We start from the raw sequence: 26,165 nt of genomic DNA on the forward strand, positions 1-26,165 counted from the left end.
CTTTCTTGCCATAATGCTTCAAGAACATTTGCCGCACCACCGCCACACCAATACGGCTGACCACAGGTCATTTCTTTATCAAGGAGGCCTCAGAGAACTGCTCTTGGTAAACGATTAATTTTATATTCTAGCTATATTGGCATGAACAGACTTGCCCAACCTGGGCTCAGATGGTACCATTCCCCCTCACAGAGGATTTTCCAGCTGTGGCTCACAGTGGTTTGGTCGTGCTTAATCTCCCTTCAGCTTTGACTGACCTTTACTTGTTCCTGCAGTGTTTTGGAAGAGCCACCAGTACATCCTGGGCAGCTCATTTGGGTAAAGACTCACACAGACAGCAACATTTGGGACTCACTCTTAAAAAAAAACATGAGACCTTGAAAGCTTTTCCATTTAATAACCCGAGCTGCGGTAAACCCTCTCGACAGGAGCATCAACACCACACCGACCCACAGGATACATGACCAACCCAAAAGGGAGGGCGTTGGCGTGGCAGGACGGCGTCCCTTGCCCTTTGTGCCAGTTCAGGCCGGGGTGCCGGCTAAGGCGGGAGGCCGGCGGAGGAGCCCGGGTGCCGGAGCTGCCACAGGCACCTGCCGCCTGCCTCCATGAGGGATCCCCGGCAGGAGCTGGCACGGCGCCAACCTCCAGCTGGGGGTCGCAAGTCCAAACCCAACGCTTTTCCAAGGGGAACGGCTGAGGGACCCAGTTTCAAGAGGAAAAGGAAAGTGTATGTGGTGTTTTTTCCCCCCCCAAACCCTTATTTTTCGTAAAGAACGCCGTTGTTGCTGCGGGTGAGCGCCGTCCTGCCGCCGCCGCTGGCAGGGCGAGAGGCGCTGGGGCCGCCGCCTCAGCCCGGTTCCCACCCGGCCTCCGCCTACCCCCCGCGGGCCCCCCCGGCCCGGCCCGGCCCCGGCAGGAAGGGGAGGGATCGCACCGTCCGCCCCCCGGCAGGGTTGCGGCGCTGGGACCGCTTCGCGCCGCCGTTGGCTGCACCCCGCTTCCCCGGGACCCGCAGCAACGCCGGGGGCGGGCGGCAGGGAGCCCCGCCGCCATGTCGCAGCCCGGGACGGGGAGGCAGCCTCCCCCCACGGCGGTAAGGTGGGGCGGCGGGCGCGGGGGCTGGCTGCGCGGGCGGGTGGGTGCGTGGGTGGCCGCCCGCAGCGCGCTGCCCCCCTCCGCCCCACGGCCGCGCTGTGGGTCCCGGTGGTGGGAGGACGCCGCCGCGGCGGGTGCCGCCCTGGGGCGGAGGCGGCTGCCGGGGCGCGGCCCCGGGCCGTACCTAGCCGAGCCGGGCGGTGAGGAGCGTCAGCCGGCGCCATGGCCTTCGCGCGGTGGTGGTACGCCATGGTAAATCGGGGCGGCGGCCGCGGGGGAGCCCGGACCGGGCGGGGGGGGGGGACCCCGGGGCCCCTCGGGGGAGCGGGCGGTGGCCGGGCGGGGAGGGCCCCGCGGGCTCCCTCCCCTCTCAGGCACGAAGGCTTAAGGAGGGATAAGGAAGGGATTTTGTGGTGGCTGGAGGCGGATCAGCGCGTTTTTAGCGCTCGCGTAGGGTGTCTGAGGTCAGGTGAGAACGAAGAGTTCCCCGGCACCGGTCCGCGGGCGACGCTGAAAAACGGGCTTTTTGGTGCTGTTGCCTGTTTTCGTAATCTTCCAAATAACGCAAGCTTGCTAGCTGACGAAACTGAACCGCTCGGTCAAAAGGCGGCAGTTTGCGACGTAAGGCAGAATTTATACGGGATTGTTCCTGCTTTGGAGAAAACACGGCGTAGCGTGCCTTTTTTTTTTTTTTTTGAAACATGTTCTTTCCAAAAGAACAGGTAGGTGGAGTTGCCAGGGGTAGCTGTCGCTTGCCAGGTGCTCCCTAACTAAGCCACAGCGCTCTGATGGCTCCGTGTGGCTTGGCTCGGGGTGCTACTCCTTCCTGTGCCGAACCTGCAATTGCTTTAGAAAGTCGTATTTATGACTTATTATTCATATGAGGAACCAGTTAGTCTCTTGATAGAAAAAAGTTTGTATTCTGTTGAAGTTCTGCAAAATGCATGCATCGTGTAAGGTGGCTTTCAGGGAAAACAGCACTTTCATGTATTTTCTAAGCATATAATCAGGTAGATTAAATCTATTGAATCTATAACTGCGCTCTTAAATTGCTCTAACTAGCTTGGATCGGTGTTTCCTAACATTTTCAAGTACCATTAGTTGTGTCAGGTCAAACCAGTGATGCAGTGTGGTGGAGGTGGCACAAAGTCAGGGGGACGAAAGCTTGGGAATTGCTGCATGAGGCGGCAGCACGAATGTTAAAGGCCTCGGTAGTCCTGGGTCACTGAATCTAGGGTGACAAAAGACACTAAGACAATGTTACCACCTGTGATCAGGTAAGAAGACTGCTCTTCCATGTGCTTTGCTGGAAAACTGTCGTTACAGTTGTTGGCACCAGAGCAGCGCCTGCGGGCCTCCGCGTGAGGCTGGAGTCCTCTCTTGTCCTGTGCACAGGTATCAGATAGGGCAGTTCCTGCCTGGAAGAACTTATGGCCTTGAAGCATGGGTAAGCGAAGCAGAAAAGGTGGGAGAGAGGAATAGATGCAAAAGAGATTCATTGGTTGCTCTGCCAAGGTTTTTACTGGCTGCTGTATTTAAAGCAGAATGGGTTGGCTGTAAGCTGAATCTAGTTTTCACCTTTCCATTCCTGACACTGCTTGACTGTAGCTCCCCTGACACCTCTTTCCATCTGGCAGTTTTCTGAGCAGCGTCAAATATTTCCGTCATCTTCCCAGTTTCAACTGAAAACGAAGGTCAGATTCCTATCTGCATAAAATGATACATCTCCCTTAATATCTGTAACGCAAAGTTTGTTGACTTCAGCTGAGACACTTCCAAGGAGATTTCCCTTCTCACCCAGTTACTGAGGGTGTCGTCACTGCAGTCCTCTGAGATGCTGTGTGATGGCTTTGAACCAAAGGCTCGTTAATGCTGCTGCGGCTCCCGAAGTTTAGAAGGAATTTCTTGAAGCAAGACCTTTAGTTGATGTCTGACTTTTGCAAGCGCAGGCTGAGAATGCAGTTGTGTGTTCAGTTGTCAGTATTTTAGTCTGTGCTTTTCACCTAGGCCAGTTACTTAGAATCATAGAATCATTTAGGCTGGAAAAGACATTTAAGATCATTGAGTCCAACCATAAATCCAACACTGCCAAGTCCACCACTAAACCACATCCCTCAGCACCACATCTACACGTCTTTTAAATACCTCCAGGGACGGTGGCTCCCCCACCTCTCTGGGCAGCCTGTGCCAGGGCCTGACCACTCTTGCAATGAAGAAATTTTCCCTAATATCCAATCTAAACCTCCCCTGATGCAGCTTGAGGCGGTTTCATCTCATCATGTCACTGGTGACTTGGGAGAAGAGACTGGCCCCCACCTCATGAATGCTCTTAATCAGAAGTTAAAGGTGTGTTTGTAAAACAACAGTGTTGTGATGTTTTTTGTGTGCTGTAGAACAGGGTGATAAACTTTTGTGTTCATGATACTTCTTTATGTATTTTTTGAAGATGTGATTATGGGTGGGTTTGCATGTTATGTTTTTTGTTAGTAAAGTCAGAAAATATTTTGGGCCAACCTAACAACTATAAGGAATTGTTGTTAGCTTGCTAGTTAAACTAGAAATGTAACCTCAGCTATGTGCCGGGGCTGGAGCTGCTCCTGTCCACTGGCTTGGTTATGGGTGTGTTTCTTTGGCCTCGTAAGGAAAGTTGCCCAGAAAAAGGAATGAGTGCCCAAAGGAAAAGTCAGCTGTCATCCACTTGGGAATACTGTCCCAGAAAACCAGAGCTGAGTCTCTTGCTAAGCAGATTGATTTATTTGCTTTATTTTATTTATGTTTGGTGGTTTGTTTTGTTTTGTTTTGTTTTTTCCTAGAAGGTTCAAAGCTTGGAAATACAGAGCAGAAAAGAGCTGTTGAAGGGCATTTTTGAAACAGGGCCCCATGTCATGCCTTAATCATCAGCTGTTCGAGGAACCAGCATGGTTTTCTCAGAAGGTGTAGAAGGAAATTGTGCTTTCCAAGGTTACCTCCTCAGGATGGCAGGCTCTCAAGTGTGGTAATACTTTCACAGGCTGTTTTGTTAGCTGAGGCCAGAGAGTATCAGCACTTAATGTGCACATAATGCATGACTCCAACTTACTGGATAAAATATTACTTTGGTCGGGCCATACATGCTTGGTTTCCACTGTTAAACTAAACAGTGTTTGGACTTTAACTTGAAGTTTCATTATCACAGGTGCTGCTTGACATAGCCTTCTGGAGGGAAGACGGCATGCATTTAATCTCTCTCTGACTTGAGCTTAGGGGTGGCAAAGTTGTGGTCCTTGTCAGGGATGTCCTTGTCAGGGATGTCCCTCAGGGATGGGAAGCTGATATGCTGCTTGAAAGGTGGTCAAGGGAGTCCTGCCAGCCCTTCTTCTCGCTCTCTGCCTGCTCCCGAGCACTCTGCAGGCAGCACAGACCGCTGTACTTCACTGCCTGGTCTGGGAATGGGGAAATGGGAGAAACATCTGCCAAAGCAGGCAAACACAGAAGCCTTGACACCCAAGAGGGGACACTGAGCTCCGTCCACCTGCTGGGACACAGCGTATCCCCCTCTTTGTAGTCCTGGGACTGAGTGCCTTTTTGAGGCTGGGTCCTGTCTGGTACAGCTTTCTTTGGTGTGAAGATGAGGAGAGGGACTTAGGGAAGAAGGGTAACACTGGATTTGGCCATGGTAAAAGTCTGGCACACTCAGTAGGAACTAAGTAAGGCTTCTGCATTCAGTGAACTGGTTTAAGGAGAGAAAAAAAAAAGAATCTGAGCTTTAATTGGTGTTGCTGATTTGAAATCTATGTCCAAATTTGAAGAAGCAAATGAATAAAAGCAGTAAAATACATGCAACGTACAGAAAGATGTGCTTGCTTTATTAGCTGAATTAGCTGGATTCAGGGAAACACTTGGCTTTTGGAGTGTTGTCATGCTGAGGGTATCTGTTTAGGAAGAGAGCCCGGTCTACACAACAGAGTTTTGCTGGGCAGGAGTTGTAGATCCTGAGCTTTATAGCAGTCCTGGCTCTGGAGTTACTGTTTTGTCAGCAAAAGCATGCTTACTGACGTTGCTTTTACTGGTATGTACGTGGTGTGCTTTTATTGTAGCAGTCAAAAGCACAGATAACTGGGTTAAACGTGTCTGTACTGAAAGTGCTATTGTGGGGCAGTGAATCAATTCATCCCTTACTTGAAATGACAACCCACGGGGCTTGTTTTTCCTTGGAAGAGGCACAATTGGAATATGGGAATAGCATTTTCAGTTTTAAAGCTTGTGAAGTATCTTAGACATGCCCAAACTAATTTTAAAAACTTGAATTATTAAAGGTTGTCTAAAACAACTTCTGAAATTTTTGTCATGTACCACTGTAAAGGAAGCAAGTTAGAGACATGCTGTTTTGCACTTCTGGTTTTATTTGTTCATTCAGCTATAGTATTTTCCCAGCCTGTCTGCTGATGTGTTTGAACACAGTGCTGTTGAAGATGCTGCATGATACATGGATCATTACTTTCTCCCTATAGCCATGTAAAGAAAAATCTGTAGGAACTCATTATTTCAGTGGGTTAGCAAACTTACCTCCCGCTGCTCAGTCCTCAAAACAGAAGGGAATAAATGGGTCTCAAATCATCTCCTGCCTTTACTTAACAAAACAAACCAGACATGAATCCTCATTCCCAGATGCCTCAGTTGCTGTGGGAGGTTACACTAGCTGAGATACTAGACAACAGCTATGTTGTGTTGCCTTTCAAATTCACGGTAAAATTTATTGCCTTTTACTTGTTTTATTCTAAAGATTAAATTATATGCTTTCAAAAAAAGATTTTTTGGTGGACCATATTCACCATTTTGCGGAGATGCAGAGAGTACAACATGCACTGGATGCCAGTGCGCATGCTGCACAGACTCTGTCTTTCTGTACATTGCTGCATGTGGGGAGTAAATGGGATTGCATATGAGGTTAGATGAAAGCAAGAGGTTTAAAGTCTTGTAGGGAATGAAAGATGGAGGAGGTTTGGGGAACCTAGGAAACACAGTTCTTCCAATGTGCACCTCTGCCTGAAGTGTTAGAGTCTGTTTTTTTGTGTGTCAGCAGCAGAATTCTCGAAATCGTAGTAACAGCTTTCTTCCAGGCAGAGGGGGCTGCGCATAATGAATGTTCTAATGCGTCTGAGGGAAGTTCAGATGTTGGGGTAGATGCTCATGGTTGCCCACGTGTTGGTCTCAGAGAGCTGTTCAGTTTCTGCTGAAGTCTGTGGGACTGACAGTGCTTCCAAAGCAAGTATTGGAGAGTGCTGTGCTGGTAAGGAATGCGTGATAAGCTTAATATCTCCCAGAACTTTTCACAAGAACAGTCATATTACATGTACTGCTCTCGAAGTAATGACTTCCCGACTGTGATTTCACTTGAAGTTATCCAGCAGGTCATTCAGAAATCCTGCCCTTTAGTGAGAAGGAAAACGATAACATTCCTTTCTGTTTTATTGTGGTAGGTGAAAGGAAGCATACAGGCACTAAGGTGTTGGGGAATTCTCTACACAAAGGTATAAATTAAGATCTTAGTAACTATATATCTATTTTCTCTACTTACAGCATGGTGACAAGAAGGCAAGTGGAGCTTCTTCCAAATCAGGAGAGAAAAACGCAGAAGCGGCAGAGGTAAATTAAAGTACTTGAGCATACTAAGAAGAAAAGTTGGTAATGAATTTCCTCCTGTAGAGATGTTTGTCTTTTGATAGCAAAGCAATAGCTTTCAGGTAATTAACTGCTGTCTGTAGTCACTCATTATTCATTCCAGGAATGTATAGTTTTGTGCTGCTGAGCAGCCTCCTGAAAATATTTTTTTGCTCTGTTTATCCTTTCACAAATACTTCATGTTAGTATTGGTGGAAATGATCTCAGTGGATGTGCCTGCGGGACACATCTGGTGATCCTGGTTTTTCAGTTGTCCAGAAGTACAGATGAAGTGACTGCGCTGTGATGCTTTCCACCTTGTCTGCATCCTGGCTTTTCCTCCAGAGATACAAATCCACAGTCAAACATAGATGTGGCACGTCTGGGCCATCTCCTGACACACTTGCAAATAACGTGGTCATTGCTGTATTTTAGAAAAAATACTTATTTTTCAAGATACTGCCTCCTCAGGAACTGGTATTTACAGTTCAAGAGTCCCTTCTGGGTTATAACAGTGAGTTTACACAAGCAACTTTGCAGTGTGAGCATAGCAGCTGTTGTTAACAATCAGAAGCCATATGGGTGGCAGGCAGTGTTAGGAACAGTACTTCGAAGGGTTCCTGCTCTCCCAGCAGCTCCAAGCACTTTTAGCCTCTTGGAGGTGGGTCCTTCTGTGCTACAGTGAGTCAGGCAGTGTTTAACTGTGCTGCAAATCAAGGCCAGTGAACACTTTCATTACCGTCCTCCGAAGTAGATGATTAAAGCAATTACTTTTCTTTCCTGTCCAAATACCAAGGAAGCCTGAGAACTTGTTCCTCCTTTCCTTTCTAGGCAGTTTAGTTTTTTCTAGAATACCATTGTCCTTTTTATATAATCTTAGTTTAACGCCCAAATCTTTGACTGCAAGTTGTTGCTCTGAATATAGAAGTGCTGACTTCTTTGCGGGAAGGGTGGGAGTTGGAGCCTGTGGTTTGGGTTGTAGAGTTACTGTTTTTGACCTCCCACTGAGGATATCTGTTTCTAGCTAGCAAAAGAAGGCTGCTACGAAGTTTATTGTCCCACTGTTTTTGCTTTTTGAGTCCTTAGAATACTGGATGTGTGTTTTCTTTTGTGAATCTTGTGGTATGTTTGACTTGTTCCATTGACTTTACAATGCTTAAAAGTGAAGTAGATGGAAACACTTTTCCTTAGGCCCACTGAATGGCATTAGCTCCGCCATGCTTCACACCTACCTCCAAAACACTCTGATTTTTTAAGCAGCTGAGGTAGCAACTCAAAGTCTTTGTGCAGCTTTCCCAAGAGTCTGCAATGTTATATTTTTGTTTAGGAGTTGGAGGTTATTCCTGTAGTCCTCAATTTTTGAAGCAGAAATTTATGTGTAGATAGCTGTGGACAACCTTGTCTAGAATACTGAGTTTGTTCACCTCCCTACTAGAAAAGATTAGGTAATGTATTATAACAATGACAAGGAAAGAGGAAGGTCTTTGAAGAGTTCATAGTCATATTGAAGGGAAAATTGTAAAATCCTGTATGCTCACTGCTTAGCTAAAAATACAATAAATGGCTCTATCTCTCAGATTCTTTGGGTATATAGTCCCAAGAAGACTACAGCTTTGAAAAGTAAAGGTAGGAAAGGTCTGACACAGTTTTGAGTAGGAGATGCTAATTAACCACGACATCAAGGAGAACTCAGAATGAGTACTGTTAAGGTGTAGAATAGGTTCTTAAGCCTTTCCTTCTTGGAGGCGGTACTGGTTTTGGCTGAGAAAGAGTTAATTCTCTTCACCGTAGTGCCTGTAGTAGTCAGGGGCCTTTCCAGCTTTTTCCAGGTTTTAACCCAGTGCAGAGTGACTTGTCCAAGCCATGAGCAGCCAGCTTCTCCGGGAGAATGCTGTGGGAGACAGTGTCAAAGGCCTTACTAGAGTCCAAGTAGACAACGTCCACAGCCTCATCCGCTAAGCGGGTCACCTTATTGTAGAAGGAGACCAGGTTAGAGAGGCAGGACCTCCCTTTCATAAACCCATGCTGGCTGAGCCCAATCCCCTGGTTTCCTGCACGTGCCGCGTAATGGCATTCAAGACGATCTGCTCCATGACCTTTCCCAGCACCGAGGTCAGGCTGACAGGCCTGTAGCTCCCCAGAGCCTCCTTCCGACCCTTCTTGTAGGGAGGCATCACGTTCGCTAGTTTCCAGTCATCTGGGACCTCCCTGGTTGACCAGGGCTGCTGATAAATAATGGACAGTGGCTTGGCGAGCTCCTCTGCCAGCCCCCTCAGTATCCTTCTGCGGATCCCATCCGGCCCCATGGACTTGTGAACATCCAGGTGAAGGAGCAGGTCGGTGACCGCCACCTCTTCAACAGCTGGGACTTCATTCTGCATACTAGCTCCATCTCCCAGCACAGGGCCTGACAGCCCTGAGGGTGACCAGTCTGACTATTAAAGACTGAGGCAAAGAAAGCATTAAGTACCTCAGCCTTCTCCTCATCTTTCCTGGCAAGGTTACCTTCCGCATCCAGCAAAGGAGGGAGGTTCTCCCTGGCCCTCCTTTCGTCAGCGATGTATTTATAAAAACATTTTTTGTTATCTTTAACAGTGGTGGCCAGTTTAAGTTCCAGCTGGGCCTTTGCCTTTCTAATCTTTTCCCTGCATAACCTCACACCATCCTTTTAGTCGTCCTGAGTCACCTGCCCCTTCTTCCAAAGGCGGTAAGCTCTCCTTTTTTTCTTGAGTTCCAGCCAAAGCTCCCTATTCATCCAAGCCGGCCTTCTCCCCCGCCTGCTCGACTTACGGCACACGGGGACGGCCTGCTCCTGCGCCTTTGAGACGTCCTTCTTTAATAACATCCAGCCTTCCTGGATGTCGCCACAGGACTTCTTTTTCGAGACCCAGGATAGTGTTCCGGGCAGTGGCGTGGGGGACGGGATATGTTCCCAGCCAGCCGGGTGCTGCTTCCACCATTGTAAGCACATGGCGCTTGCCTTGGCGGGTCTGTGGGAGTGTGATATAGTCAATGTGCCAGGCCTCCCCATATTTGTATTTCAGCCATCGTCCCCCACACTGCAGAGGCTTTACCCGCTTCGCTTGCTTGATTGCAGCGCACGTTTCACATTCATGGATAGCCTGTGCAATAGTGTCCATGGTCACGTCCACCCGTCCATCATGAGCCCACCTGTATGTTGCACCTCTCCCTTGGTGGCCTGAGGTGTCATGGGCCCAGTGAGCTAGAAATAGTTCACCCTTATGTTGCCAGTCCAGATCCACCTCAGCCACTTCAATCTTGGCAGCCTGATCTACCTACTGGTTGTTTCGATGCTCTTCAGTGGCCCGACTCTTGGGGACGTGAGCATCCACATGACGTACCTTTACAACCAGGTTCTCTACCCGGGCAGCAATATCTTGCCACAGTGTGGCAGCCCAGATGGGTTTGCCTCTGCACTGCCAGTTGTTCCGCTTCCACTGCTGTAGCCAGCCCCACAGGGCATTTGCCACCATCCAGGAGTCAGTAGAGAGATAGAGCACTGGCCACTTTTCCCGTTCAGCGATGTCTAAGGCCAGCTGGATGGCCTTTACCTCTGCAAAGTAGCTCGATTCACCTTCTCCTTCAGCAGTTTCTGCTACTTGTCGTGTAGGACTCCATACAGCAGCCTTCCATCTCCGGTGCTTTCCCACAAGGCGACAGCACCCATCAGTGAGCAGGGCGTATTGCTTCTCATCTTCTGGCAGTTTGTTATACAGTGGGGCTTCTTCAGCACGTGTGACCTCCTTCTCTGGTGATAATCCAAAATCTTTGCCTTCTGGCCAGTCCATGATCACTTCCAAGATTCCTGGGCGACTGGGGTTTCCTACTCGAGCCCGCTGGGTGATCAGTGCAGCCCATTTACTCCACATAGCATGGTGTGTAGAGGGGATACTTCCTTTGAACATCCAGCCCAGCACCAGCAGTTGGGGTGCCAGGAGCAGCTGTGCTTCAGTACCAACCACTTCTGAAGCAGCTCGAACCCCTTCATATGCTGCCAGTATCTCTTTTTCAGTTGGAGTATAGCGGGCTTCGGACCCTCTGTATCCCCGACTCCAAAACCCTAGGGGTCGACCCCGGGTCTCCCCATGTGCTTTCTGCCAGAGGCTCCAGGTAGGGCCATTCTCTCCAGCCACGGTGTAGAGCACATTTTTACATCTTGTCCTGCCTGGAGTGGCCCAAGGCCTACTGCATGAACTCTCTCCTGTTTAATCTGTTCAAAGGCTTGTTGTTGCTCAGGGCCCCATTTGAAATCATTCTCCTTCCGGGTCACTTGATAGAGAGGGCTTACGATCAGACTGTAGTGCGGAATATGCATCCTCCAAAAACCCACAACGCCCAAGAAAGCTTGTGTTTCCTTTTTGCGAGTTGGTGGAGACATGGCTGCTATTTTGTTGATCACATCCATTGGGATCTGACGACGTCCATCTTGCCATTTGATTCCTAAGAACTGGATCTCTTGTGCGGATGCCTTGACCTTACTTTGTTTTATGGCAAAACCAGCTTTCAGAAGGATTTGGACTATTTTCTTTCTGTTCCCAAAAACCTCCTTCTGCTTTGTTGCCCCACACAATGATGTCATCAATGTATTGAAGGTGTTCTGGAGCTTCTCCCTGTTCCAGTGCAGTCTGAATCAGTCCATGGCAAATGGTAGGACTGTGTTTCTACCCCTGGGGCAGTCGATTCCAGGTGTACTGGACGCCCCTCCAAGTGAAAGCAAACTGTGGCCTGCACTCTGCTGCCAGAGGGATTGAGAAGAATGCATTAGCAATATCAGTTGTGGCATACCACTTGGCTGCCTTGGACTCCAGTTTGTATTGAAGTTCTAGCATGTCTGGCACAGCAGCACTCGACGGTGGAGTGACTTCATTCAGGCCACGATAGTGTACTGTTAGCCTCCACTCTCCATTAGACTTCCGCACTGGCCATATGGGACTGTTAAAGTGTGAGAGGGTCTTAGTGATGACTCCTTGGCTCTCCAGTCAGTGAATGAGCTCATGGATGGGGATCAGAGAGTCTTGGCTGGTGCGATATTGCCGCCGGTGCACTGTTGTGGTGGCGATCGGCACCTGTTTTTCTTTGACCCTCAGCAACCCCACAACAGAAGGGTCCTTTGAGAGACCAGGCAAGGTAGACAGCTGTTTAATTTCCTCTGTCTCCAAGGCAGCTATGCCAAAAGCCCACTTGTACCCTTTTGGGTCCTTGAAATACCCTCTCCTGAGACAGTCTATGCCAGCAATGCATGGAGCCTCTAGGCCCATCACAATGGGATGCTTCTGCCACTCATTGCCGGTTAGGCCCACTTTGGCCTGCACTACAGTTAGCTCCGGGGATCCCCCTGTCACTCCAGCAACGCTGATGGGCTCTGCCCCTATGTAGTTTGATGGCTCCTTTGAGCCAAAGGACGCTTATTCCTAACAGCTGAGACACTACTCTGTCGAGGTGGGGAGCAGGACATGTCTTCTTTGAGTTGCTGGACCTCTTGGGATAGTTTCTCCACAGCAGAGACAAGTGAGGAAGAGAAACTTGCTTCGTAATCCCAGAGTCTATCAATCACATCCACCACTGTTGGTGCCTCGTCCTCTCTCCAGGACACTGCTGCCAATGAGTTTGCATGCGAAGATGGTGCGCTCTGTACAAACTTCCCCACATGGGTCGTCTGGACTCAGCTTCATCTGGATCTTTGGATGACTGTTGATCGCCCAGGTCACCATAAATCACCTCAAGCACAGCTAATTCCCTTAGATACTGGATGCCTTTCTCCATGGTTGTCCATTTTCCTGGGCGATATGTAACATCTTTGAAGGGGTACCTTTCCTTCACTGCAGACAGGAGTCGCCTCCAGAGGCTGAGAGCTTGTGTTCTTTTTCCAATTGCATTGTCAACACCCTCTTCCCCAGAGAGGGGTCCCAGTTGTCTGGCTTCTTTTCCCTCTCATTCCAGGTTACTGGCCCCATTATACCAGCATCGGAGCAGCCAGGTGACAATGTGCTCACCTGAACGACAGCTGAAATCTTTTCGCATATCTCGCAACTCGCTCAAGGACAGGGATCAGGTGGCTTCCATTTCATTTATGGCTTCTTCCTTCTCTCCTCGTGATGGCCCTGCTTCTTCATCATCTCTTTCTAAATGAGTTGACTTCCACTTTCAATATTTCTTCTTGTGTATGGGGGGGGACTGATACTGGCATGGGCTGATTCTCTTGAGTCAGCTCCAGTACATGTCATGGGGGTTTGAGTGGCCACAGTGACTATCGTTGGGGCTGGAGTGACCACAGTGCCTGTCACTTTGCCTTTCAATCCAGAGACCTTCTCTTCCCCTTGGGGGCACTGAATACTGTTGAAGAGGGCTTGGTACCCATGGACCAGGCCCCAGCACATTGCAGTGATCTGTGTTTCTCTGGAATTCCCAGAGAGTAAATGGCTCCATAAGATTTTCCATTTCTAGTATCATAATACAATAAAATAAAATAATGCTTTAAAAGAGTTAGGAGTCATCAGTGTGAAGGTGATCTATTTATTAACAGTATAGTTTTGGAATTACATACAATCATGGCAGGGATTATGTGCACTTTACCTACGATGTACCAACAGATGTTAGTTCATAAGATTGTTCCTTCAGGAAGTATTTACTTTTGAAGTTTCCAGTGACGTACTGCTTAACTGTCACACGGTACTTTCATCCTTAGATCTTAAAGCTTTGTATAAAGGAGACGAGACACATTATCTGAGTGACATAGATAAAATGTAGGAAAGGTGGGGCGCTGAAGCACCAAGCTGTAATTGCCTTATTTAACGTCATCCAGCTAGTCAGTAGGAGAGAAAAGAAACCAGGTCACCAAGTGCAAGGCTGATCCACTCTGCTGGTTTTGGCTGGGGTAGAGCTAATTTTCTTCACCGTAGCTAGTACGGGGCTGCATTGTGGATTTGTGCTGGAAAGTGTTGGTAACCTAGGGATGTTTTCATTCCTGCTGAGCAGGGCTTGCACAGGGCCACCAGTGAGGGGCTGGGGGGGGTGGGGAGGCGTGGGGGTTGGGAGGGGACACAGCTGGGACAGTGACACCAACTGACCCAAGGGATGTCCCACACCATATGGCATCATGCTTAGCATATAGAACTGGGGGAAGAAGGAAGGGAGGACATTCAAAGTGATGAAGTTTGTCTCCCCAAGTCACTGTTACGTGTGATGGAGCCCTGCTTTCCTGGAGGTGGCTGAACACCTACCAGCCCATGGGAAGGAGGGAGTGAGTTCCTTGTTTTGCGTTGCTTGTGTGTGCGGCTTTTGCTTCCCCCGTTAAACTGTCTTTATCTCAACTCATGAGTTTTCTCACTTTTACCCTTCTGATTCTTTCCCCCATCCCACCTGTGGGAGTGAACGAGCAGCTCTGTGGGGCTGAGTTTCAGACTAGGATTACACCACAACATTCATGCAGCTGTGTGATAAACAACATCCCCAAAAGCTCAGAGGGAAGCCATGAACTCACTGAAGGCAGTGAGCCTTTCCATCTGAATTATGGAGGAGGCTTCCCTTCCTGCCTGCTATCGGTAGCATAGCTGGCAGCTGCAGCTTGTGTCTATTCCTCACTTAAAAATGAAGCTTCTAAAATCCATTGTGTTTTACCACACTGGAGTGGCTGACACTGAAGTCACACAGCTAAAGCTTGCTGACTGGCTGGAAGGATGGACAGCAGGTGAGTTCAGCAGTTGTTTCCAACAACCTCCACTCTACTTGATGGCTGCGTCTCTTCCTAAGGGTCCACTCTCACCTCTTCTGTCAGTGGCCACAAACACAAAGCTTACTGCAGTGCTAAGGTTCTGACTCTTCCTTCTAGAATACTAAGTCTAGTCTGTTCAATTTCTGAAAGCAAGAACTAAGATCTGTCCTTAAAGCCCGTTTTACGTTAACCCTGATCCTTCACAGTAGCCTGTGGTAGTTACTTGGAAGCCCTTTGGTTGTACTAATGCTCAGTGACATTGCAGCTAGCACAGGAGAGAGGTATTGTGGAAGAGTTATGGAAGGGATAGGACTTTGATACCCTGCTTCACCGGGCTGTGTTGCTCTTGGAAAGATTGATCTTCTCCAAGGTATGTTAGCAAAGGAAATATACCATCCTATTGGTTTGCCTCATTTCAGCTGTGCTACTCAAGCTTCAAGTCTAGACAGACTGGGGGATCTACTTGCAACAGGAGTGGCCAGCTTTAGGTTGAGATACACATAAACTGTCAATCTAATGATGAGCAACTGAATGTGAATCTGTACATGGTGTTGTCATGGTTTAGCCCCAGCCGGCAACTCAGCGCCACAGAGCTGCTCGCCCACTGCCCCCACCAGCGGGATGGGGGAGAGAGCCGGAAGGGTAAAAGTGAGGAAACTAGTGCGTTGAGATAAAGACAGTTTAATGGGTAAAGCAGAACAGTAATAGTAATAATAACAATGATAATATAACACAGAAGAAAAACAAAAGCTGAGTGTGCAAGCAAAACAAACCAAGGAATTCCTTCACTGCTTCCCATGGGCAGGCAGGTGCTCAGCCATCTCCAGGAAAGCAGGGCTCCATCACACATAACGGTTACTTGGACAAACGCCATCACTCCGAACATCCCCCCATTCTTCTTTTTCCCCCAGCTTTATATACTGGATGCGACACCATATGGTTTGGGACATCCCTTTGGCCAGTTTGGAGCAGCTGTCCTTCCTGGCTGTGCCCTCTCCCCTCCCAGCTTCTTGTGCCCCTGGCAGAGCACGGAGAGCTAGAAGAAGTCTTTGACTAGTGTAATAACTGCCTAGGGACACTTAGCCCCTACTTCACTAAAACACTAATGTGCAAGGAGCACTATTCTTACACCAAATCCAAAACACAGCACTGTGCCAGCTACAGTCAAGAAAATTAACTCTATCCCAGCCAAAACCAGCACAGGTGTCTTGTAGAAATAGGCAAAAGATTTGCTGGAGGGGCAGAGCTGGAAACTGCAGGTGTGTTAGAATACATAATGAAAAGCAGATACAGGCAGTTCTTCATCAACGTAGTTGACAGTGAAAGTGTGCATGTGTTGTGGTTGTATTGGGCACTGCTCAAGGACAAAGGTTCAAGTCACAGGGGTGTACCATAACTCTTTATGTCTTGGTTTTCAGAAACTTACGTTGTTTGAATTCACATTCTAAGGAGAATCAGACACTTCTTGAGAATCTAAATCAGCTTATGTTTTCATTCCTTGTGGGTGCGTGTATGGTAGATGCTAACAGAAAAGAAACGATCATTGGAATTGGTGGTTGTGCATGCACTTAAAGCTGTTGCATACGTTTGCAGCTGGGCTGCACCTGCCACCCAGTAAAAGTGAGTGATGTGCTGTTGTCCTGGATCTGTCCCTCTGCTTTTCCATTGTGTTTTGACATCATGATCCTGTGTCAATGTTTGTAGCACACCACTGCAAAGTGTATGAAGTAGGAGATTTTCTTTCTTCACCTGCCCTCCTGACATTCCAAGGCTTTTAGCAATTTTGTTTGTAAAGTGTTAGCATGTGAGAGGTAGCTGGTGTGGTTTTCCTTTACCCCTCATCTTGACATCATCTTCAGCTTATGGGTGCCCTTCCACCAATTTTGGATCACTTCAGACTTTCTATGCCATCAAGGCATTAATGCTCTAGAAGCTTTTGGATGCTAAAATATAAATACTTTTAAAGGGAAATGGACAAAATCACTGATGAGAAACCCAGGACAGTTTATAAAATACACTGAAGTTAAGAGAGTCCCAGGGCCACAAATTGTTTGAATCTGTGAGAGTATTTGGAAGGAGTATCAACATGTACCTGACCTATCTCTGCATCACTGTTTTGGGGTTTTTTTATACCTGCAGTTGGCTGCTGCTAGAGACAGGGAAATGGGATACGTGAAACTTTGGCCGGACTCGATAGAGCAGGTCTTGTATTGTAACGAGTGGCATAGTCCCCTGTCCTGTTCTTGAACACCGTTTTCGGTTTTGCCCCTTCAGAGGGCTGCCCCTGGGGGCATGGTATGCTTTAGTACCTACCACATGTGTAACTCGTGAGATCGATGCAAAACGTTCCTGTTGTGTGTGAACATGCTCTGAAACCCCCTTGCTCTGTTTTGAATGGGTTTGTGCTTGTGGTATTAACTGCACATAGTATGGAAAGACTTATCCTCTTTTTATTCTCATAAAGGGAAACACCAAGGAGACCTTCTGTATCACTAATAATCTGGCCTGTGCAGTGTTGGTGTCTGAATGTAAAAATGTGGTAATAAAAGGAAGATGGAGCCATATATTCTAGGAATTTGAAGTCCCAGTTTAGAGTGGGGCCATGTTTTACCAGATATGGTCTGAAACCAGACCCTGCCTAACGTGTCCTGCCATTTCGAGTCATGCCTTACAGCAGTGTAGAAAAAATATGTACTGCTTGCTCAGCTCATTATTCTTTACTTAACAGGAAATACATTCTTTACTTTGAAAGGATGACAGTGAGAATTGGTGCTGAAGTATTGCTAACGTTTTAGAATTGAGTCGTTGCTTTAACATCAGGATTTCTGTGATAGCTTCTAATCCTGGTGCTTGTTGTGCAGGATTCCTTATCCAGAAAAAGCATTAGAGTTACTCAAGAGGCAGGGGCATTATGCTGAGTAAAGACACTGTGACTGGTAAAAATCCCTTGGGGTGCCTGCTGTTATCCTGAAAAGTGGGTTCATTCACCTGGTGTGCAAAACGCCAAACTACACACAGATGGGAGGTATTTTATTTGTAATTTTTGTGCAAAGGTTGGTGCCAGGTGGTAACCTGCAAAGCTGCACCACCCCACACTGAGAAACTACAAGGCACTTATACAGTTAAATGTGTCGATCACAGCTTATATTCACGTCTCAACTAATAATTGGTTAATTTCTTTCTTGCTTGGATGTAACAGTACAGCTCACTTTAATTTACCACACAGATTAAGGGATTTACAGAGGCGGGCGGTTCCTGGCCTATGGCCTGATTTTTAGTGTTATAATGAGGAAAGTTCCCCAACCTGTGCACTTTGTTCTGGTTCTTATCTACATCCGAATTAGTTGTTCTCCTTGACTACACACTTTATCACCCCCTTCTCAGGGTCTCAGTGGCTTCTGAGGCAGGATGTTTGCTTTGATCAGCCTCTCAGCTCTCCTCAAGGATATAGTCATAAAACAGGTGCTTCCCTATCTCTCTTTTTCCGTCCTTGGCCCTCAACTTCTCTTTTGAGGGGCTCGCTTAGTTCATTAAGTCTTTAGCCGACACTTCAAAAAATTCCATTTCCTTATGGATATCAGTGGGTGTGGGTGCTGATGACAGCCGTGTAGCCGGCTGTGCCAGTGTCTGTGTGTCTGACTGTGTCTGTGTGCATGTGGGAGATGTGCTCAGCTTTGCCGCTGGTTGAACTTGCAAGCACATCCCTCAGCCTAGGCAGAGACCCCGCTTCCCTGGGTGCTGAGCTGGGCTCCAGCAGCCGGACAGGCCTGTAATGGGTAGTACTGGTCTATACTGGGCAGCACTGGACTTCAGCAGCTGGACGCTGGAGCGCCTGGTGGAGGCAGCCACACTCCTAACATCCCCTTAAGTAGGAAAAATCATTAGTACACCTGGTTTTTGCAACATACTGTGGGGTCTTTTTTGGGTGTCATTGTTTCCAGTGTGGCCAATACTAAGTGTTAAATCTGTAATGTAAATATCACACTTCATGCCAGTCTGTACCGGTGGGCCTCATTTTTGTGTTGTTACCCTTATGTAAATGGGCGGAGTTGGTGGTATGGTGCCCCAGGCTGTGACTGGAGGTTGGCTGTTGAATGTACAGCTTTGTTTATTCAAGATGCTCTCCTGGTTTTGGAACTAAATCAGAACAGGAGGTGAAATTACCTTAATGACTGAGATCTCCAAGTCTCCCAGTCTGTTACAGTACCTAGTGTCCCAGCAATTGAAAACCAGTGCTTCTGAGTTTGCATACAAGTTTGCTGATTGAATCTCTGGTCGTTCCGCAGACTTCCCTGCTTGTAGAGAGTAATTGATGTGTGAATGCCTTAGTTGTGTCATGAATTTTGAGCTTCCACTTATCAGAGAAAAATAATAGGTCTCACCCATCTGCTGCCTCCAAAAATCTCATGCGTTTTTGCTGTGTTCATTACTAACAGCTTATTTTCCCAGTCTTCATTATATGTGATATCTGCAGTCGCTGAGTTTTTGCAGCAGTACTTAGTGGTACATGATAATAATGGCATTGCATTGGTTGAAAACTGGAGGTTCAAAGGAGGTGTCGTGGTTTTGTTTCAGTTGCGACAGTATTTGTTACCTAAAAAAGCCATCATTTTGCGCTTAGCTTTACTTCCCTGCATGGGGTAATGTTACCTTCTGTGTTGTCATTCAAGTTATGTCTATACAGCAGTGGCTTACCCATCGTACCTTCATTGGTACTTTTCATTAAAGTATATATGGTTACTGTTACTTTAACTGTTAATTAAAATGGAGTCACTCTGCTACAGGAAATAGCGCAGATTTAGATATCGTCCATAAAACAAGAGAATTCAGCCTCTCCTGGGTGGGGCAAACTGTCTGAAACCAGTTTGCATAAATTAAAATTACATAGGAAAATTTATTTTTGGATGCCTTGACTTGCATAAAGTGTTCTAATGGACTTTTTTTAGTGTACCCTTTTTTATACCTTTTTTTTGTTTTGTTTACAGTTTTACTTGGCTTTTCTTTTTGTTCATCAACATTTCTAATGTTTTTTATGTCTATCTTTTATTTTGTAGAAGAAACCAGCAGGTGCCAATGTCAGCCAACCCCCCAAAACGCAGGCAAGTGGAACACCTTCTGCTGTTAAGGTAATGCAGGCTTAAGGAAATGGTCTCTTTTAAAAGTAAAGAGGATATGATATGACTTCATCCCCTGCAGTGGGATGGAAAATGGTTTGTTTGCCAGAATTCGGGAACAGTATGATGCTCTTCATGTCTTGCTAGAAGATGTAGTGAATTGAAATGAAAGAGGAACAGAAAGAGTACAATGTCAGCGTTGACTTCTTGAGGAAAGACTTGGTAACGTTCTCCCCTTCCACATGTTCTTTGTTAGTCTCCTAGTTTCAAAAAATCCCGGTCACATTGGTATCAGTGGCAGACTTCACTGGGCTTACGGGGCTGTGGTTCTTTTTTCACCATTAGATATTGCATGTATGTTGGGACTCTGTTTACTCAGCAGGACCTGATGAGATCGAAGCACCAATAACTCTTTGCTTTCATAGCCCCTGGAGCAGTTCAGTCATTCAGGAAGTTAGTGTAAGAGACATTATAAAGATGTTTTGCATATTGGACTGCAGTTGAAGAGAAGCAGGGATCACATTAAGTGTGCTCAGGTCTTGCAAAGTATTGAAATAGGGTGTTGAAAATTGGCTTTCTGATGGTGGTCACGCGTGAACTGATGGCTGTAGTTGATAATCACTGTTAGGTGCATATTTGTCAAGGATGAGTGGAATGCACCTCACTCGAGGGAAGCAGCAGCATGTTTTATTGAGGTAAAATAATAATTTGACAGTTCAATAAGTTTGCTGGAATTTAACAAATTTAACAGTGGTTTCACAAGGTTCAGTAAGTTTGATAGCAAGGTTCACCTTATTAATTACTGCCTGGAAGAAACATACAAAGGAAAATTGAGATAGAATCAGCTTAGAATGACTCACACATGGACCAGACAGGCAGAGAGTAAAGAGGGCCCTCCCATTGAGTCATGAGGATCAGAGTGGATCCTTCTGCTTTATAAACTCCCGTGGAGCCTAGGTGCTGCTGGGTCCAATCTTAGTCTCAGTCTTGAACAATTGTTTGTGTAATGGAATTATACACACAATGTTTACAATAATATTGAGTAAGTATATGGATTAGTAATGTCTCATAGCATTAATTCAGCGTGATATCAGTCACTGTGGATCTGTTGCGGGTAGGGGATATCTCTGCCTTCGGTAAGGAAGGATGTCTTAGTCTCAGGTGAGGAATCTCTAACATTGAGAGGTGCCCCTGCTCAAGGGGAGAGTCACCTGGCAATCTGTTGATGGCTGCAGTCCAGGGAGAGCTCAAATCCAGCCCATCCTGATGGTAATATTTATAGAGTGAAGTAGTTGGCTGCTAGTCAATAGAGCAGACGAGATCTTCAGTTTAGCTCTGGTATCTTGTTTTGTGTTTTGGTTATCTGGCACTTCTGGGTTTCAAAACCTTTTGACATATTTTTCAAGACACCTTCACTCCCTTGTGCATGAGTCAGAGGCTTTCCAACTCACCAGTTCACCCCCAGGACATGAGGCTGGTTGCTCCTTAGTCAGCCTGAACCAAAGTATGGCAAGGAGCCAGCTGAATCCACCACAGTATACCATATCTGGAGATACCCCATTGTTTGAAAGATCCTATCAGCAGGAAGTGTTACTGCTTTTGAATGGGATTTTAAAAATTTTCTTAATCAATGCTTTTGTAAAATAATACCCCTAAAGATACCTCTGTGCTACCTAAGTAATTATTTTCCCTTTCTACTCTGCTTCTGTTGTCTCTTTCAATGCTTTTCTCTGTCACTAAAGACAGCCCAATGTTTTTGTGGCTTTTCTCTCCATTTCTTGCAGTTTGCCAGGACCTTTCTCCCTGTAGTGAAGCTGGAGGTTGTTGCCCATATGTAGGTCCCACAACAGCTATACAAGGCGGGATGGTCTCGAGTGTAATCTTTATGCCTATCAGTTGGCAGCTGCATAGTCCCATGGAAGGTCACATCTAATTTGCTAACTAATGCATCTTTAGGTCTTTTTCTCTGTGTAAGTTCTTTCTATTATAAGTGTATCTTTTACATTATGTGTGCAAGGTACAATTTCCAGTGATGCTATTAAGCATAAGAACTGGAAGGTAGTGTCATGAAAACAATGCAACATAATGTAATTGCCAGGAATTGCTTTATATTAGGTTATCACAACTTAGGCTATGTATTTTATTCAGCACTTGACGCTTCTGCAGTTTCTGTGACATTCCAAAATATTTATTGGAAAAGATTATGTACTATGAAAATACCTTACGCCCTCTAGTATTGACTCTTAATGAATAGGGATTTTAAGTTTAACCTTTTTAGTTCCCACTCAGCCATGACTACCTTTCTTCAGTTAGGCTAAGCCTTCTCTTAATTATATCTTTTTAACAGTCTCTTGTGATCCTTAGGAGTTATTTATAACAGAGAAATGCTCGGAGATTATTGTTCTGTCCTTGTAGTTTGTGCCTCCCATACATTTTTTAAGCCATTTGGCTAGCTGTATTTTTTTCTGCCCTTCTTTTTCTCTGTCTTTAAAAATACCTATTCAAAAGAAAAAGTTTGCAGGAATTTTTTTTATTCACAGAAATTTTACAGAAAATGGAGTAATTCTTGAAAGGGAAAGGCAGCTGTTTCTTTTTTTACTGCAAAAATAGATCAAATGTATCAATGCAATCGAAAACATTCCACCAGTTTTTAGGCAACTTTGAGACTGCTGTTTCTTCCTGTAATTTTTTCCCTGCAGTAGCTTTAATGTGTCCTGTGTGCAAAATCTCATTTGATTTCTTAATCATTTTGTTGTTCAATAATACTTTTCATTAGTGTACATTACCTGAGACAAATTTCTAGCCTCTTTGAAGAGGTGGGTGAGGTGGGGCAGTTAAGTTGCTCCAACTAGAGCTGTCAGGTTTTTTTACACTATTGTGAAATTAGTTACTCTGAATTGAGTAGCCAAAGGGGTTTCTGCTGCCTCTATATTACAGCCTAAGTAATTTTTTCTTCAGTTAGTAAGTAATAATAACTGATGGCTTGTGCTCTGCTTGGACTGCACGTATTGCAGAGTTTAAGTTACAGGAACTTGTGTGTGATGAGTGCTTGTCATTGCTCAATGCCTGGCTAATATGTGGGTATTTAATTTTCCAGTGATGCTATCCCGTAATGTGGACTACTCCCAAGAGCAAGCACTTATCTTTGTTTTTGTTGCACTGTGTACCTGAACTGCCATTCTTTGTGTCTTAATTTTACCCGTGCTCTTCATTGTTTCATTCTTAAGTTCCTGGCATTGCAGCCAGTTATTACTCACTGCTTCTGCTCAGTATTGTCCCACAGGGATTTTATGTGGATGCATATATGTCTGTGTGGTATAAAGAGTAAGTGCGGCCTCTCTTGTCTCCTCTCTTTTATATCTGTATGGCTTTTGTGTTCCCTGTGTAAGGGCACCTAGAAAGTTGAATTGGCAACCATGATGTGCCCAGTATCTGTATGACTCAAATCTAAATGAATGTTTTAAAGATATTTAACTGAAAATAGAAGTTTTGGGGTTTTTTTTCTGTCTATCACAAGACTTACTTTCATTTGTGACGTGGAGACCTGTTTGACTGTTGCTTTGTACTAGGCTCTCTTTGGTAAGCACATGCCTTGTAGTACCCTGTTGGATAAATGGAGCAACAAGTTAAAATCCAGGTAAGGTTATGATCGTCAGGAATATTTACTGGTTGCTCAAGAGCAGCCTCTTCCAGGTATACATTAACTGCCAAGGTGCACAAACCAGGAGGTCATCGGTACCATGATCAGCAGGCAGCAGTGAAGAGGAAAAACTGAACTAACCTCCTTCCTCTGCAGAAGGTATCCTGCCAGCACTGCTGTATTTTCTTTTACAGCCTTTTAAATTGTTTTTGTCAGTTGCATAGCCAACAGGAAAGCCAATTTCTAGCTTGGTGTTCAATCATAGCTATTAATAGAAGGCACTAATATTTTAATACAGCTGGATCCAGCTACCTTTCTTGGATCTTTGTGCTCTTATATGGTAATGCTATTGTTATAAAACAAAATTTTGCTGCTTTTTATGTACCAGGTTTTTGGCATTGCTCTTAATGAGTAATAATTTTCTTTTTGTTGGTGGCTGATACGGCTTAGTGAAGTGAGAATGTTTGTCCATATTACTGTCATGGACAATTTATTGAAGCAGTGGTGGAAGGGTTCAACAATAGTAGAAATCTGGTAAGAATTATTTTTATTTCCGACTTGACTAATCTTGAATATTTTCAGAGGAAGCTTGTTGATCTTAATGATTTAAGAAATTTAAGGTTAGTTACTTTCAGCTGCCATCCAAATTAGAAGTGTTTTAAAGGGGGTTTCAATCTGCTTGTGCAACAGACAGGAAAACAAGAAGAAAAAAGAACAATTAGTAAAGTCCCTACTATTTCTGCACCAGACTTCTGTCGCAAGTTGATCTAGATTATCATCAGAAGTGATACCTACTGTCAGTATATTTGCTGGGATTTATTTTTCTACTACATATCTTACTTAGCTGTCACTAAATTCCTATTTCGTGAGCTTTGCACAGACACCTTATTGTGAAGGAAGGCATTTCTGAGTAGAAGGCATGTGAAGTCACAGTACTGATTGGGAATGTCCACAGAAATGCATAAATTTATTCCTATATTTCCAGTCACTTTGTGAAGGTTGGAAAGGCTAGCTCTAAATTCTGAGGTTATTCAGAAAAATATTTAAATGGGCTATCTGAGAATTTCCTTTTCACGTTCTCCTTAGCATAGGTGTGTGTCATGGCATACAGATCCTCAGTTTATAGGTGTTTTGCAGCAAGACTGTGGCAAATCATGGGGCTGTTCCTACAAGTTGCTCTCAGAGCTGTTGCCAGCACATAGCTCTGCACATGAAAATCACGAGAACTGTGTCTGTGTGGACAACAATGCTGATTTTCTTGGTAGCAAGGCATGCTAAAAATAGACCAAAACTTTAAAAATTGGGAGCAGTAGGAGTACAGAAGCTGCCTCTTGCGTGGAAGAGCTGGCCTTGTATAATGTTATGGGGTGTGGCATCCATCACCCAAAGTCATCTTCACATTTGAAAAGTAGGGCTGTAAAAGAAGCCTCTGATATGGAGACCCCTGCTGAAGTTGCTGCTTGTAAAACTAAAAAATGATCGAAAGAATATGATCATGCCACAAAAAATAATCTGTACTTCACTCAGAAATGGGATATTTACCTCATCACTCAGTGTCATATCTTCAGGTATTTTCCCCTTTCTCCTTCTCTTCTATGGCTGACTTTTGTTTCTTGTTCCCTTGAGATAAAGGGTGGCATATAGACTATTATGAAGAAATGGTTGCAGGGATTGTTAGTGGTGTGCAGGCTTTTTCTTTAAAAACATACAAAAATCTAAAAATCTCCACCCATACTGCAGGTGTTGAGAATTTGGTTGTACAGAAAAAAAAAAAGAGCAAGTCGCTATCGGTATTGCAAGAAGCACCCTTTAACCTCTAAATTAATATAATTATTTGGATTTGTTATGCTTAAAAATAGTGCTAATCAATAACGTTCCATCAGCCTTAAGTGGTCCAGCCATCTCTATTCATTTTGGTTAATAACATTTATGTACTCAGGGAGACTGGAAAATCAGGCTGAATTTAGGGAGGGGGTGTCCCATAAACTTCTAATAAAAATACCAGTCTTGTGGAGGGGAAATGAGTAGGTTCCTTCCCCCAGCACCAGTGCTACTAACTCAAAAGGTGGAAGACAAACACTGCTTTTTGAAAGCTAAAAGTAGCTCCGTCCCCGAGTTTTGCCATCCCAGCAGGCATTTCGTCCCTGCTTCTGCCGTGTGGCTCTCCGTGCCGTCAGCTCGGTGACAGCCGTGCCTGGTGGGGGAACCTGGTCAAGCCAAGTCCAGAAGTGACCTCAGGAGTGGGAAACAGGGTGGTTTGCTCATTGTCGCTTCACACCAAATGCGAAGGGGCGCTGCCGTGCAGAGGGCAGAGCTCCCACGCACGCCTCTGCATCAGCCCTTTCACAGCACTGTCGGGGCCTGAACGTGCTGATTTTGGTTCCCTCCCTGGGTGCAGGCACCAGCGGGCTGTGCCAGAGGTGGGGCGGCTGTGCCTGCTGGGTGCGGAGCGTGCTGCTCGGCACACCGGCTCGCTGAGGGCTTGGCCACCGCCTCCTGAAAACCACAACCACAGCCCGCTCCGGCGCTGGGGTGAAAAACTGCCATATCCTGGCATTTGGGCTGGAAACAGGAGGCATGTGTGTACCAAGTAAGTTAGCTATTCCTACTGGCTTTCCTTTCCTACTGCCTCTGCATTAGGCTAATGTACATTCGTGTTAATTTCTTTTTTTTTCTCTCCTGGGAATTTCGTGGTCTGAAATAACACAAGCTGCTGACTTCCAGGGCTTCCAACGTGCTCCTGTCATCGGCTAGCTGTGTGTAGTGAATTGGCTTTTAAAATTAGTTTAGCATGTTGGGAATAGTCTTTTTAGACACTGTAAGACCACGTTTTACATATTATATAGCAAGTGGTTTACGTGACATAAGCAGTCTTGAAGAGAGGAACGAGGAAGAGCAGTCTTTTAAAGTAGTGTCTAAGTTGTTCCGTGTTTATATTTTT

The 26,165-nt window shown here is 45.8% G+C and overlaps 1 protein-coding gene across 13 annotated transcripts in view; it reads left to right on the top strand.

Moving 5' to 3' along the window:
• The first annotated feature begins 909 nt into the window (after positions 1-909).
• CAST (calpastatin) overlaps positions 910-26,165 on the top strand; it is a 70,807-nt gene continuing 45,551 nt past the window's right edge. For 8 of the 13 annotated variants that reach the window (XM_064437690.1, XM_064437697.1, XM_064437694.1 and 5 more), the window contains exons 1-3: positions 912-1,096; positions 6,658-6,723; positions 19,525-19,596. In XM_064437690.1, the coding sequence (XP_064293760.1) occupies positions 1,055-1,096; positions 6,658-6,723; positions 19,525-19,596 (180 nt within the window). In that variant the 5' untranslated portion in view covers positions 912-1,054. Of the gene's footprint in view, positions 1,097-1,212; positions 1,351-6,657; positions 6,724-19,524; positions 19,597-25,584; positions 25,815-26,165 lie in introns of those variants that run through there. The other 5 variants (XM_064437702.1, XM_064437692.1, XM_064437693.1 and 2 more) reach the window with 5 other exon arrangements.

Source organism: Phalacrocorax carbo, chromosome Z (assembly GCF_963921805.1).
Source record: "Phalacrocorax carbo chromosome Z, bPhaCar2.1, whole genome shotgun sequence".
Taxonomy (NCBI): domain Eukaryota; kingdom Metazoa; phylum Chordata; class Aves; order Suliformes; family Phalacrocoracidae; genus Phalacrocorax; species Phalacrocorax carbo.